Source organism: Pseudonaja textilis, chromosome 7 (assembly GCF_049901715.1).
Source record: "Pseudonaja textilis isolate UNSWEBS1 chromosome 7, rPseTex1.2, whole genome shotgun sequence".
Taxonomy (NCBI): Eukaryota; Metazoa; Chordata; class Lepidosauria; order Squamata; family Elapidae; genus Pseudonaja; species Pseudonaja textilis.
In genome coordinates, this window is record NC_141996.1 from 19,098,325 (window position 1) to 19,114,799 (window position 16,475).

The 16,475-nt window shown below is 39.0% G+C and overlaps 2 protein-coding genes across 3 annotated transcripts in view; both read right to left on the bottom strand.

The window, feature by feature from the left end:
- Positions 1 to 7,543, bottom strand: part of LOC113441743 (gap junction beta-2 protein-like) — a 53,886-nt gene extending 46,343 nt beyond the window's left edge. The window contains exon 1 of the mRNA XM_087937141.1: positions 7,399 to 7,543. Coding sequence (XP_087793267.1) covers positions 7,399 to 7,403 — 5 coding nt within the window. The 5' untranslated portion in view covers positions 7,404 to 7,543. The remainder of the gene's footprint in view (positions 1 to 7,398) is intronic.
- A 1,436-nt stretch (positions 7,544 to 8,979) lies between these two features.
- CRYL1 (crystallin lambda 1) overlaps positions 8,980 to 16,475 on the bottom strand; it is a 39,553-nt gene continuing 32,057 nt past the window's right edge. For both annotated transcript variants that reach the window (XM_026708779.2, XM_026708780.2), the window contains exons 7-8: positions 15,749 to 15,855; positions 8,980 to 11,763 (exon numbers count right to left, since the gene is read on the bottom strand). In XM_026708779.2, coding sequence (XP_026564564.1) covers positions 11,635 to 11,763; positions 15,749 to 15,855 — 236 coding nt within the window. In that variant the 3' untranslated portion in view covers positions 8,980 to 11,634. The remainder of the gene's footprint in view (positions 11,764 to 15,748; positions 15,856 to 16,475) is intronic.

The window sequence follows — 16,475 nt, forward strand, 5'->3', positions numbered from 1 at the left end:
GTTCAGCATTGAGACCATTCTCTGTGTACGCTGCATACTGGCAGATTTTCAAATATCTATCAAGTGGGACCAATTTCCCATGGCGTAGTCAACATGGAGGTTGCATTATCATTTTTTTAAACAAGTAAACAAGACTATATTTCTGTTTCCTTATGTTTCACTCCGATGACTCCTTTGTCATGAATGATTTTCTTATTGTAACTTAATCACCATTTTAGAAAATGTTTTTTTTTTAAATGTATTTTTCAAGTTAGCCAACGGGTATGTAAGAGAATGCGATTGCTATTAAAAATTGATATATGAGTTCATTCATATATCCTTCAGCTGAATAGCATTGCTACAAATTATGCCCAACAAATAGTGAACTGTTTTTTTTTAAATGATCCAGGCAGATGGCCTGAATAACTAATTTATTCTACAGTTTGCATAAATTGCCCCCCCCCCCGCAAAAAAACCCTCACAACTCTGTGAGGCTATTCTTTAAATGAGAAAAAAAGCACCACAGAGCCTTTTCTCTGTGGGAACAAAGGGCTCCCCACGGACAGAGCAGGAAGCTATGAGGAGGGATGTAAATAGACGTAGAGGCTTAGCTTGGGCAGCCTCCCTTGGGGAAGAAGGTCTTCCACTTGAGATAGAGGGGACCAAAATGGGTGACACCTTTCATCTTGAAGGGCTGCACATTGTTCTGGTAGCTGAAAGGGATGACGTGGTGGAAGTCAGGCTGTGGGAGCTGGAGCTGGGTGGAGTGGACAATCATCTCGTAGAGGGTCTTCTAGCCCAGGTCGGCCTGCGCCCTCTTCAGCCTCCAGCAGCTGCTGGACACATATTTGCACTGGCGATGGTCACCCACCAGGAGCTGCTGGATCATGGCCCGTACCAGCGGGTTGCTCACACCGTAGAGGTTGAGCAGCATGACCGCCTGCTCCTGCCACACAGCCGCCGCCACTCCCTCTTCCTTCATGGAGGCGATGGAGAGGTAGAGGCCCATGAAGGCCTTCCAGTCCACCCCCTTGGCCTCGTCCAGGTGGAAGATGTGCTGCCGGCCACCCCGCCTGAGCATCTTCCGACGGAGGTGCCTGGTGGGCTTGGTCATCTTGTACAAAATGTCTTTGGGCAGGCAGTACCCCCTTGGCCAGGGCCGGGCTCAGCTCCTCCCTCTGCAGGAAGGCATGCCAGGCCTCCTCCCGTCTTTCCTGCTGAGCCCTTTCCTGCTCAGCCTGAAACTTCCCCAAGGCCTGCCTGAGCTTCCTCTTTAGCCAGGCCTTCCGGCCCTCCTTCCAGTGCTCCTCCTGGCGCTCCTCCCAGTGCCCTTCTCAGCCCCCCTCCTGTCCCCCCTCATGGTGCTCCTCCTGGCATTCCTCCAGGCCCTCTTCCTGGGTCCAGGCCTCCTCCGCCTTCCATTGCCAAGCCTGAAGCCAGACATTGTGGGTCTGCTGCCTCTTGAGGTTCCTGGCCTGCAGCACAGCCTGGGCGGACTTAAAAAGCCTCTTCATCTGGGCGCCATACTGCCTGGGGCTGGCATTCCAGGGCTTGTGGGCCTCCACCACCTCCTTGAGATGCCCGAGCACCAACAGCTGTTCTTCTGACAAGGCCTCCTTCCTCTGCTTGGCTTCCTTGATCAGGTCTTTGGCTTTTTGGAGCAGAGCATCCACCATCTCCTGCAGGTGTGGCGCTGAGGGGACCCCGACCAAGGATCCCAAGCAGAAGAGTTTCTGGAAGGTGGCGGAATCCCTCCTCTGCAGCCTCTCTGGCTGAGTCAGGACTTCAAGGAGCAGCTGGGCCTGGTCAGTCACCCCAGCCTCTGCCTCCGGAGCCTGGTCCTTCTTCCACAGGGTCACCAGGGCTTCTCTTTCATCTTCGGAGAGGAGCCAAACACTCTCGTGATCCAAGGCCCCTGGGGAGCCCACCTTCTCTTTGTCAAAGAAGAGGGCCCTTTTCTCAGCCCACTTCTCTTTTCCCTACTCCAGCTGCTTCTCCATCAGCTTTGCATGGGTCAGCAGCTGGGCTCTTACCTCTACCAGCTCCAGGAGTCTTTCCTCTGGCATCTCCAGCATGGTGGCTTCAGCCAGTTCCTGGGCCCTGGTCTCGGTCAGTTCTCAGGCCCTTGCTTGAGCCAATTCCAGAAGTCTCACTTCATCTATTTCTATTTTACCCCCTTGTCTCTCTAGTTCTAATTCTCTCTTCTGCATTTCCCTCTTCTGTTGCTTTCTGATTTTATACTTATTTTTCACTCAATTTTTTTTTGGAGTTGTTTTTCCCAATTTTAAACTTTCCATTCTCTTTCTCCCCTTTCCTTTATCCCCCCCATCTAAGATTACTTGTTCATTAAAGATGGCTTCTTCTTTGTCGCAATCTTCTTGTTCTGCAGGCATTTCTTGTTGTTTCTCATAATTCCAAATCTCCATTTCTAAAAACTGAAATACGAAGCCAAAAGAACCTCTCCCTTCTTGTGCATCTTCTTTGTACTTTTTAAGTTCCATTTTCAATTCTTCTAAAAGTGGAGCCATTTTAAAAAGTTTTAAACAACCACCTGATTGATTTTAGTCATTCAAAACAATAACCAAGAATCCAGAAATCATCAAGTAATCCAGATAGTCCCGAGTTATATCTTCTTATTTCTTTTTCGACTTTCTCTTCCTGGGGTTTTTGTTGCAATATTTCAGTTAGAATGTATCTTTTGGAAGTCTTCTTGAGATTTTGCTGTAAGTTCTTTTTTAATTCCAGGCAGTCTCCTCCCTTCCAGATCCTACCCTTTTATTCTTCCTCTCTCCTTTCCTGTTTTCAAAAGCTTTTAATTATCCAGAAATCTTTATTATCCCTTTGACTTTTTATTTTCAGCATTAAATGCCTATTGATGTCAAAGTGGATTTTTTTTCCAATTTCTTGCTTAAGTCTCTTAGCTGTCAGTATAGGAAAAGGAGAAAACCAAATCTTTTCCCTTTCCTCTCTCCTTCGCAGCTTAAAATTCTTCTTAGGGAACAATGTTATTGTTTTTTGACAATTTCAATTCCAGGGTACCTTATTTGTTGCTTTTGCTGTTTGACCTGGTCAACCAAAACTTTCTCTTCTTATCTTCCTCCTGCACATTCTTTTCCAGTCGAGTTCTTCTTTGTGGTGGCCATTTCTAACCAGCACTGCAACTGCCTTCGGGAAAGGGAGTAATGGCCAGCTGGGGAGGAGAGATGCGGCTCTTCTCAACCCTGCTGGCAGTCTCCCCCCTCTTTACCACCTCTACGGGGTGGCTTAGCCCGGAAACCAGCTGGCTCAGGGCGCTCCAGCGGCGAGCACGGATTGAAGCCTCGCAGAGATGAGGTTTCAGTCTGTCGCTGAAGAAGCTCAAACCGGAAGTCCGCACCTCATCTATTTCTATTGCCTCTTCCTTTGATACCGCTGTGCACAGAGGGTAGGAGTAATACAGGTAGTCCTCAACTTACAACCATAATTGAGTCCAAAGTTTCTGCTGCTAAGTGAGACATTTTTAAAATGAGTTTTGCCCAATTTTATTATCTTTGTTTTCACAATTTTTAAGTGGATCACTGCAGCTGATAAGTTTGTAAACCAGTTGTTCAGTGAATCTGGCTTCCCTGTTGATTTTGTTTGTCACAAGGTCACAAAAGATGACCACATGACCTTGGGACACATCAATGGTCATAAATACGAACCAGTTGCCAAGCATCTGAATTTTGATTACATGATCATGGGGATGATGGAAGGGTTGTAAAAATGTGAAAAATGATCAAGTCACATTCTTCAGCACCATTAAAAGGTCAAGGACTACCTGTATTTAGATGATATTTTCCTTTTAAGTTAAGACTACAGTTCAGCTCCCTAATTCTCATCCAACAGTACTTTTTACCATTCCAGCTGAGAAATGTTAGGTAAAGAGGATTCCAAGCTGAGGTGGGAGAAAGCTGTTTTTTTAAAAAAAAAAATCAACATAATCACTGGAAAATAAATAATTCCATACTCAATTTGGAACAAACTGTAGTAAAAAAGATATTGCCTATGTCTGATGCCTTGTTTACGAAGAGTTCTCTGAATAGCAAAGTTTCTTAAATGGAGCATGAATCATAAAAGTCTTTCCATTGGGTGGGGCACGATCAAACAGAAATTTTAACAGCAATATAAGCTAAGGAAAAATAACTAATTCATTAGCTAATCCATTAAACTCATTATAGAAAAGTGAAATTCTGGCTTTTATTTGAAATGAAGTAGGAGGGAACTGTAGGCAAACTGAGCTTAAACAATCAAAATAATTTTATTCAGTGCTGCACTCTGTCAGACAAAGTGGATGTTATGATTTAAAAAAGATCTTATATAGTCAACATCAAGGCAAGAGTTCCATGGGAAGAGCATATAAAAGAAGTCAAGATGCCAGTTGCAACCACACAAAGCGCTGACTCTCGGTGTATGTGTACTGTGCACGTGACAAATGAAAAAGGTGGCTTCAGTTCTGTGGTCATAGCCACCATCTTGACTTCACCTGACACCTCCCAGTCCCTGCCAAGAGTCAGTGGGATGGTACAACAGATGAACTGAGATGAGTCAACACTACAGAATAAAACCAGAATAGGTTTTATCATTTCACCTGACCAAAATCTCAATTGGAACAGTCTTTATACAGTTACTGTTTCATACCTTCATATGCACCCATTGGAATCACAGTAGTAGCGAGACCACTATTGTGATATACATTAAAAATAATAGAGAGAAAACCTTGTTCAGCACTGTCTCACTGGTAGACAGCCATCATCTAGCACCTCAAGCCTAAGATCTGAGGTGCAAGAATTAATCCAGGAATGCTCTGAGACTAAGTAGTGCCTGGAAAACATCTATTGTAGCTATTCTAACTTGCAATGTTTCAGGTTTGTAAGGATTATATTTCTGCTGGCTCACGTCATGACAAGTCACTGAGAGCTATGAGTATAAAATAAACAAGAAAGGAATAATGATGTGTGAAAAGTATATTGATGACATCTTCATAACGTCCTGCAAGTCATAACTTATGAAGGCAAACAAATGTTTGTTCATTTGGGAGAAGGGTGTTTGGAAAAAAAACAGAGCAACCATTTTAATGCATCAGCATTGATGCTTCAGGAGCCACATAAAAGAAATAATGATAAACTTGCAATTATGGCAGATAATTGTTTTTGTAAGCTTTTTAGCAATTCTGCTAACAGAGAAATAATTCAAATTTGAGTTAATGATAAATCTATACATCTAAACATTCAAGTGTTAACATTTTGGGGCACGTATGTGCAGTAGAGAAGTAGAGAAGCAGAACAAGGATGATCAGGGAACTGGAGAATAAAATGGTTGCAGGAATTGGATATGTCTATTCTGGTGAAAAGGATTGGGGTGACAACACGATAGCGATATCCCAATATCTGAGGAGCTGCCATATAGAAGATGAGGGCAACTTATTCTCCAAAGCACCTGAAGGCAGGAGAAGAAGCTATGAATGGAAACTAATCAAGGAGAGAAGCAACCTAGAACTAAGGAGAAATTGCTTGACAGTTAGAACAATTAATTAGTGGAACAACTTGCCTCCAGAAATTGTGGTTGCTCCAACACCGGAGGTTTTTAAAGAGGTTGGACAACCATTTGTCTGAAATGGCATTGGGTTTCTTGCCAAGGCAGGGGTTAGACTAAAAGACCTCCAAGATCCCTTCCAATTCTGTTATTCTGTTCTGAGCTTTCCTGGAAGTAACTATACCACGATTGTCTCCATGTGATCAGGAGTTTCTGGCTTTGTTTTTGTGGTTGGTTGAACTGAGTGTGTTACACCAGCCAATATGAATTTCAGGCTTATACCTTGCATGCCTTCAGCTTGAAGAATAAGGGACATTTTTCTTCTGTTTCGTCTGCATCTGAATATTTCATCTGAACTTGAACTATCTATTAGGCCAAACTCCAGTCAAATATATACTTGCTGCAACAGGTTTTCTTCTCATGAATTTTGTCATACCCTGATACTTCACTACTTGTTTGTGTACTGATTATAATACTGAGTTAATTGATAAATAAAATTGTGTTCAATATGATCTGTGTGGTGAAGCTTCCGCTTTCTCACACCCAGTGTACTATGAACAAATATTCTAGTGTTGTTTTCCAAAGTCAGGGATACACATTTGAAAGAGCCAATCTTAGATCGTTTTAAGGTTTCCTTCAAAGAGAAAACTTCATTGGCCCTGTGTTATAAGTCATTATCATCATCAAAAAAATCCTCTAAATGTTTCAATTTATTGTTCCTCTATTTTATCTTTTCCCTAGAGATGGGTTGTTCTAGAAATTATACTAAAAACATGAAATAAATTGATTCAACATAATAACACATAAAGGAATTAATTCACTAGTGACATTATTATATTAAGAGAAATTTTACAAATGGTTCATAGAATATTTCAAAATTTAAAATTATATTACTAAAATCTGTCAGAAAAAATTCATTTTTTAATTGTAAAGATTAATTGTCAAAAATTAACTTTTTGTTCAAAACATTAATATCTTAGACAAAGGCTTTGTCTTAAGTCTATAGCATCATAGTTTTAGGTTCTTGTTTATCTGAGCTTTTGAGAGGAATATCATTTGCCTTGTGAATGACGGTGGGTCTGAAAGACTGAGTCTGGGGGAGTACTGATTAAAATCACCGTGCATTACTAGCTTGTTTAAGTATTGACAGAAACTATATATAAAGTATATCTATATATTTTGAGTAGTTTTAAAATGGAAATAGCAGAAGGAAATTTAAGCAGATAATGCAATATTCTTCAGTCAGGAAACAAAAGAACAAAGCAAAATTAATCCTAATCAGACTTAACACTACATCTTCTACTAATGTTCATGGTGTGAATAATACAGACAATATTGCATTTCCTGTCTCTACCACCGCCATAATTTTGTGGTGATAAAACAACTCTAATAAAAGGAGAAGGGTGATCTTAATTTGAACTAATTTTCTAAAGAACACAGCATCTCCTCCCAACGTTATTTTGTCACTCACCAAAAACCCTAGTCAATGATTTGTACTTATAATATTTGATGCAGGAAACTACTAGTAAATATGATTAAAATATTTATCTTGCAAGCATGAAAAGATCAGTATGTTCCATGTACAACAAACTTCTAAATGCCAGGCAAGCATGAAGCAGAAATCAAATTATTCCTCATGGATTCAACTTCCTTCTTGAAATGTTTGCCTTATTGTATTCCTAGGTACATACACAAATGCATATAAACCTGCTGCATTCCCTTGCATAAAACAAGACAGACCAATAGATTTTGCATTGCAACTCTTAAAATTTGAACCACATCATCATAATTCTATCCAATGCATTAGTACCTTGGTTTATAATCTCTTGAAGAAAAGCTGTAGACACATATTCAATGGAACCCTACCTCATAGATGGTCTCCTTTCAGGTTTTCTAGCTTCAAGGATAGATTTCAGAAGACACAACTTTGTCTTCTCAAAAGAATGGCGTGGTGGTATTCATACATCTCCTAAGACATTGTCTCATGCATGGGGGATGCAGTCATAATAATCCTCTAGGAATGTAGCACTGATCCACTGTCTGTTGCTGCACCCAAAAGAGATTATGTAAAAATCCATCACAAACTGCCTTGATTTACTGGAAGAATGCAATGCCTTTTAAATAGGTTTCAAGTTGATTTAGAGACATATGACATGAGCCTTTACAACTAACTCACTTGTACAGTGTTTGAAGGGAGGATTTAATGTCCCAATAATGGATGGATTGATCTTTAACTATTTTCTTACTTATTTGATCGAGTTCCCTGCGCCAATTAGTGAAATTACTTAATGTAAAAAGGTGTATCTGTTTATACAAATGTCTCACTTAAGTTTAGGACAGCATTCTTGATGAACTGAATAGGGAATAATTATTTGTATGATTTTTAAAAGCAAAATAAAACCGTTGCTCAGAATCCTTGCCAGGAAATTCTTTTAATAAATTGCATTTGTACTTCATGTTTTGTAAACTCAATAGGTTGTACCACTGAGATTATGAATGTATACTAAACAAACAGGTAATTCTGCAAAAAAAATATTAATAGGAAATGTTCATTTTATGTTCCACTTTCAGTGGTTTGAGGACTTTTGGTGTTATATAGATACGTTACATCAAATCTTTAAGCAGGTATTATATCTATTTCCAAATACAATAATATATGAATGTTTTGATGACTCAGATTGCTTTGATTGCTCAGAATCAACTGCCATAAATCCAATATGGAAATAATTGGCTCAGCGCTCCATGCCTTGCCAACCTCATGGTTGAAATACCCACGGCAATGTGCTATTGGTACGTATGGTGATGTTGGGCTGCCCTTGAAAGTTCAGTTTCAAAAGAATTTGGCTAAAGTGTTAGAAAGATGAGACCAAATGGGATAATTCTGAAACAAATGTCATATTAACTTATTGGTTTCTAAAGTGCATTCAAATTAAGCTTGTATAACTACAGACCCAAATAGCTAAAGAAATCCTTTTCTTTATGATGCCCACTTGAAAGAAAGACGCTTCTCCAAATGATGTTCTAGCATAAAAACTCTTGATAGAAATGTTGCCAAATTTGATCTTGCAATCATGTTGACACCAAGTCAAGAGTCCCTTCTTGACTTAGGGAATTTCTGTTGATAAAGCCTGCCTGATCAATTTCATTTCCTTTTAATGCATTTAATGGTAATTTGTATTGCAGTTTAGCAATACAAGTGGAAACATCCATTTAATGAACCCCTATTTCAGATTCAACAAATCTAATTTTGATTTAAATATTCCCACATGCCCAAACAATAGACAAGTCCATTATACCCAAAGAAATCCAGGCGAGGCAGTTTAGTATGCATTAATTCTGTGTCATGGCAATTCATGTTACTTGTGTAATGATTCTGATGAACTGATCCTTGACTATAAAAAGCTAAAATGAAAAATAATACAATAATTGCATATAAATATACAAGGCTGATTTCAATAAAGATATTTATTAGTAAGCAGATCACCAATGTACAGATATTTCATCAGCTTTCAAAATAAAAAGGAACATAAAATTTAGAGTTTTTGAACTTTGCAATTTAACACCATGTAATGATTGCAGAGTCTTCAATGATACCTTTAAATATTTCTTCTAATTAAATGTCTTGAGCATGTACTAATGTATTAATTTCTGGAGCTTTGTACTGATGAAATCTACTATAATAGTTAATGAAACATATTCCTGGCAATAAAATACATTAAACATTATGGCAAGTTATTGATTTTGGAACAGAAGTCCTCCATGACAATATTAATAAAAATTCATAACACAATCATGCTCAGTTAAAAAAAAAATAGACAGACTCATCAGCCAAGTATGAAATCCTACATGATTATGATCATTAATTCACTGAAAGTCAATCTTGTCAGGACAAGCTATAAAATGTCACAAAAGACTAGGTTCATCTCCTAACTGCAGGAATTCCCAAAACTAAGCAGCTTCCTCAAGAAAGCCTTGCTAACATAATTATCACCCACACGTCACAAAGAAGACAAGGATATGCTTCCTCAGTTGAACAATCTCCAGTGTAGGTTAAGACATAAAGAAAACCCCAAAGAATTCCCCATATTGCATACATGTGACGAAGACAGAGATGTACAGGTATTTCAGTATATAGTCCATGGACTCGCCTTTAGTTCAGGGTTCTTAGAGTTTATTCTTCGGAGTGCAATTTTTAAAGAGCTCTCACTACCAGGCTTTCAGGAATATTGACCTTACAAAAAGGTAGTTTGTTAGTCAGCAACGCTAAAACCCAAGTCACCTATTTCTCCACAACAATTGTTTTAATCAGATGTTGGGGCAATGATGAAATATTTTTTTTATTTTTTTATTTTTATTTGTCAATCACTTACAAGATAATAGGTATAAGTATATACATAGTTATGAATACATGAAATGGGTACATATAAGAAAAATAAAAGAAACAATAGGACAGGGACGATAGGCACGTTGGTGCGCTTATGCACGCCCCCTCCAGACCTCTTAGGAAAGGGGTGAGGTCAATAGTAGACAGTCTAAGGTTAAAGTTTTGGGGGTTTGGGGAAGAAATCATAGAGTCAGGAAACTGCAAGGAAATCTTGCTTTGAAATTATTGTGTCTATTTTTGCAGCCAATTGGTAATGTTGTATAATACTAAGAATTTCCTACATCTAATATAATACTTTAACTGTGAACTCTAATCTAGTGCATTTGCTACTTGGAAAAGAATCCTAAAGCACCCATGACATAAAACGAAGGAATTGTTAAGGACACAACTCCAGTCTTAGTAGCTAATGTCCCCTTGTAGCTGGAAGAATTGCCAGGGGAACAAATTATGGTCTACATTATCATATCTTCTAATCCTTTGTTCCCATATTGGTATTATTGCCAATCTGCGCAATACGTCAATACAGCACAAAGCCTATAATGTGAAACACAATAATCTGAAAAAAGACCCATCCCTATAAAACTAATTTTGGAAATCTATTTGGCTACAATCATAATAAGTACAAACTTGGATATCATGGCTTATCCTGCCTATAAATATATGAACAGAAGAGAACGTAGGCCAGAAAACAGCATTCTTTTTCTCAGCCTCATTGACAAAATAGCTATTATATCCATGCAAAAATGTAATTGCTTGGGCTAAATTGATCATAAGCAAGACTTTTAAAAGTTAGTTTAAAATAAATATTACCATTCTGTTACATTGTAGCTTAAGAGTAATATGAACCAAGAACTGATACAGGTAGTTCTTGACTTATGACTGGTCACTTAGCAACTATTCATAGTTATGACGGAACACCACCACCACCACCCCAAAAAATTTGCAACTTGGATTTCAAGTTTTGATGGCCATTCCCTCCCACTGTGTTTTGGGCACTTAGTAACCAGGCCACATTTACAGCCATTTGCAGGATCCCACGGTCATGTGACTGTGGTTTATGGGTTTTCTGGGGTCCAGCATTTACTTCCAATTTCTGGCAAAATGTGCTGTTTTAATAACGACAGCATTTAATGACTGCCACAAAAAAAGTCATAAAATCAGGTAAACATTATTTATTACCTTAATTCTGGGCTAGTTATCACTGAATTGCAAGTTAAAAAACTACCTCTGTATAAAAATATTTTTCATTACGGAGGCCCAAGAGCAATGCGGTTTTTGAAGGTCAGCATTTTGTTTAAAATTGATTTTGCTTTGCCTCCCATTTGTTTCAATGATGAAAATCACAAGTTACTCTCAACAAATACATTTCTATGCAGCCCTCCCACAAAATGCAAGCACCTCAACCAAGGGTCTCAAAGGTACTTCCCCCCACCGAAAGAAAAAGGCAACTGGACTGGGGTTAGGGTTTTTTTCTTGAGAAAAAAAAAAGCACCTGAGAGACAACTATGACATGGAGGACCGACAATCTTCCCAGATTCTCAACCAGGGGGTTTAAGATTGTGCCTTTAAAATATCATCTAGAAACGTTTTCAGATAAAAATGTTCCAGCCTTAAATAATTGACTTAAGTGGTTCAACTGGCTTTTGCATGTGTAATGTTTGGCCATGGAAGGGAGGTGTCTTCTTGAATGCCAACTTGATGATGCCCGTTTCTGTGATTTAAAAGTGGTTCACGTCATCCGATTTAATATCCTTTTTCAGTTTGGCCAGGCGCCCAAGGCATTCATCTCTCCACTCTCTCCTGGCATTTAGGTGCTCTGGATCACTTGGAGTTTTTTTAACCATGGCCTGAAACAAAGACAAAATAAGCTACACATTAGGATAAAGGTTTGCTTTAGGACAGCTCGACATGGCACAACCTATGATTGTGTCCATACGGTTTTCTTTGCAATGGTGTGGAAATGAACTGCCACTGTCTTTTTTTTTTTTTAACTTTCCAGTTTAATCTGGATTTAGGGTGGTTTCCTGGGCAAGGATTGTCCCAAAGATGCTTTTTTGAATTGGCAACTGGACTTTCTGGTTTTTTCTTTGAAGACGTTTCACTTCTCATCCAAGAAACTTCTTCAGCTCTGACTGGATGGTGGGGAATGGAAGGAGTTATACTTGCAGACAGGTGGTCATTTGCATTCTTTTAGAGACTTGTTGAGGCCACCTGGAGGTTTATCTGTGTCATCAGGGTCACCTGAGTTGTGCAAACTGGTGTGGAGCCCTCTTGGAACTGTTGAAAGGGCTGTGTTGTAGATTGGAGATAGGTGTCGTCGTATCCCTTCCCCTCTTTTGAGAAAGGGCTGTTCAATTTTGACATAGATGGCCTCTTTGACCTCTCTTTCAAACCAGTGATCCTCTTTTTCCAAAACATGGGACTTCAAAAGAGTGGCCTGTGTCTTTTAAATGCAGTTGAATCTATAACACAGTCCTTTCAATAGTTCCAAGAAGGCTCTACACAAATTTGCTCCACTCAGGTGACCCTGATGACACAGATAAACCTCCAGGTGACATTAATGACTGGCTAAAACAATGCAGATGACCAGCTGTCTGCAAGGAGTATAAATTCTTCCATTCCCCACCATTCAGTCAAAGCTGAAGAAACTTCTTGGATGAGAAGTGAAACGTCCTCAAAGAAAAACCAGAAAATCCAGTTGCCTCTTAAAAAAAACACCTTTGGGACAACTGTGAACTGGATGACTCCACTGACACTAGGCAAGGGTTGTTCAACAGTCCTTTCCTGCTTAGCTTTTAAACCAGTTAAGGTCAGTTAAGTGCTGCCATCTAGCTGAGACTGTTTAAGTAGGAAACCAACCAGTCAGCCCAACAGCATTCCCCCAAAAACAGTGTTTCTACAACCTTGGCAAACTGAACATGTGTGGACTTCAACTCCCATAATCCCACAGCTAGCTGGGGGAATTGGTTGGGGAATTCTGGGAGTTGATGTCCACACATCTTCAAGTGGCCATAGCATGCTTTGCTCTTTTTACAAGGGATGGATTATTTTGTCTTTTAGGGCAGGGGATCCTAACTCTAAAACCCGGTACCAGATCATGGTCCCTTGGGAATTGGGTCGCACAAGCAATGGGCGAAGCACACAAAGCTACTTTTGTGCAAGCAGCAGGCATGTGCGTGAAACCATCCCCTCACCCAGCACCACTGCCAAACTGCGGAGCTGGAAAGGTTGGGGACTGCTATTTTAGGACTTCTAAAGCGATGGTAGGTTTGTTCTTTTTGATATTATGGAATAACTTATTGATACATCTTTCTTGATGCACAGTAGCTCCAACTTGGCTCCAATACAGAAGTTCAGCTCACAAATGAGTGCCTGCCCTAGGTGAAATTTTGACATGTTCCCCCCCACCTCATAATTTCATTTATGAAAAGACATCACATCTCCCACACACTGGAACAGCAACATTTTTTAGTAGAAAAATGCCTTTCTTTTCCAATCTGTACAACTTGTTCTTATATGCATGATATCATTAACTGGTGTTAATGATAATAAAAGTGGCTCCTCTAATCCTTGCAGACTTCTAAAACATTTAAGATATCTTTTTCCAATGTTTTTACCTTATGTGCTACTGCAATGTTTGGCAAAACCTGCTATTGTCAAATATCTCAGGGAACATCACCCCAAATTCCAAACTAGTGGGCCATTGGTTATAATGACTGACAGTTCCAAGAATTGTAATCTGACACATCAGGAGACCATCAGGCTGCGATGAAAACACTACTGCTTTTGAAAAAATCTTCTCATTCACCTTCTCATTTTTCCCTGCTCACCATGTCACCAAACTATGTCCTACATTGTGAGGTTGTTAACAATAACATGCCTGTCCCTTTCCATTCCTTTACATGGAAACCAGATATTTGAGTGTTGGCACTGGATGAAGGCTTGAGAGATTATCCAGAACAAATGGGTTTAGGATTTTGCCATCTTTTTTGACAGTGAAATCCTAGAGAAATAAATATGATGTGATGATGGCCTATTTAATAAAAACCTCAAGCCAAAGAAAGAGAACTCACTTTTTTGCTTTACTAAACCTCTGAACAATAAAAGAAGATGGTGGCCCGATTACAATTATCTTGCCCTGTTCTTAACTTGGCCCTGAATTACCTTGCCCCATTCCTAACTTGCCTTCTGAAGCTAAAAAAAATAAGGCCGACATACTGATTTTCAGATTATACTTTAATCATCTGACTCAGAGGTGCTTTTCAGCAGGTTCTGACCAGATCTGGAGAACCAGTAGCAGAAATTTTGAGTGGTTTGGAGAACCAGCAAATACCACCTCTGACTGGAGATTTTACAGTATCCTTCCTCTGCTACACCTACCAAGCCATGCCCACAGAACCTGTAGTAAAAAAATTTGAATCCCACTGCTGATCTGACTACTTTTTCTTCTCATACATATTATAAAACACACTGGATTTGAAGATGTTTTTATACGTGTATCTTTAGGAAGCAAATTACAGAATGACATACAGATGAATAATTCCCTATTTTTACATAATTTTAAAAGGTACTACAGTCCTTAGAAACCAGATCTTAGAGGTTAAATAAGTACTGGGGATCCCAGCATAAAAATGATTGGGCAGGGAATTACTACATTAAGGAATGTGAATCTGAACAGAAAATTGTCTTGCAGTGGAAAGAATGAATGGCTTAAAAAAAAAGAACAGTGAATGAATTCATATTCATAACAGATAGTCCTTGACTTACAATCATTTATTGAACAGCTATGCAAACTTACAGCAGCACTGAAAAAAGTAACAACTGGTCCTCACACGACTGTCACAATATCCCCACAGCCATTTGGTCAAAACTAGTGTGTTTGGTAATTGGCATGTATTTGCAATGATTGCAGTGTCCCTGGAATATGTGATCGTGTTTATGACATTCCAATTGCAAAGACAATGGGAGAAGGTAAATTTACTTAACAACCGTGTGATTCACTTAATAGTTGCAGTTATTTGCATAACACCCATGGCAATAAGTCATATAATTGGGTGAAACTCACTTAACAACCTTCTTTCTTAGCAACAAAAATTCTGTTCCCAATTGCGGTTATAAGTTGAGGACTACCTGTATGTTTGCTAAATACAGAAGATAATTCATTTCATTTAATAACAGTCAAGTGTGTTGAATAAATGGTGCAATCAAAACATATCAAACCTGAGCATTTTATCCCACTTTGGACCATATATATAATCTCTATCTAAAAAAAAGTATCATATTTTGGGGACCTGCAGAGTAAAAATTGGTTCTGTTTCTTAAAAATCACAGTCATATTTCCGTTTTGCTCTTAACTTCCATTTGACAACAGGAACAATGTAATGCATATAAAGAAGCACATTTGGCTGTAATGCATTCTATATGCTGAAGTTTATGTGTGTCAACAACACAGCAAAGCACAAGACTGCTAACAAATAACAAAATGATAAAAAAATTAATTAATCCAAATAAAAGGCGCAGTGCCACAGCGGTGCAATGGTTAAGAGTGCAGTACTGCAGGCTACTTCTGCTGACTGCCAGCTGCCTGCAATTTGGCAGTTCAAATCTCACCAGACTCAGCCTTCCTTCCTTCCGAGGTGGGTAAAATCAGGACATAGATTGTTGGGGGCAATATGCTGACACTGTAAGCGACTTAGAGAGGGCTGTATAGCACTGTGAAGTGGTATATAAGTCTAAGTGCTAGTGCTATTGATAAATTCATAGAACACCTAATATGCTAATGCAGCTGATACATTTTGCCAATTCAGTCTGATATTCAGTTTGTATGCATACCTCATTGATTTTCTTTTCTGTTTCCCCAGCAAAATCTGGCACTGGTCCAAAGGTTTTCAAGACATGGATCATACCTTTACGGTATCTATCGCAATAGTTCAGCATTCCTGAAAGAGAATTGGAAACTGTTTAATGTTTCCCAAACAAAGCAAGTCTACCACTGAATTTGAGAGGAATTACTGACTGGCTAGAATTTTTTTTTTCCTGTCTAGGGGTTCCAAACAGCTGTCTGCTAATCCTTTTCAAAGAATGAAACTCCAAGGAAAAAAATTCCATACCATCCTTTGAGAACTTCTTTGTTTCCAAGTAGGATCTATTTTGCATTTAACAAAAATCTTCTTTCTTGAGATTGATCCCAGTGATTCAAAAGTTCAGACTGTTTAATAACACTCATAATTTCAGCCAGCATTATTTTGGAGGGAAGAGAAGCAGCAGGGAGCTTATGAGCAGAACAAGCAAACACAACAGTCAATAGATATAAGGGAGCTTTGTTTTTTAGGGTTGTTTGGATAATTGCTTTTTTTCTTCTTATTAAGGAACTACTGCATTTGCTTATTTAAAGAATATAGAGTTTGGAGCTCCATCAGGTAAACCAGACAGAAAACACAATCAGGCGAGCTAATTCTACTTGTTGTAAAGGTATATTATCTAATCTTGCAAATCTGGAAGAACAATTTTACCTTTCTCTCCTTTACCAACTAATCAGGAAGATCTCTTTTGAGTATCT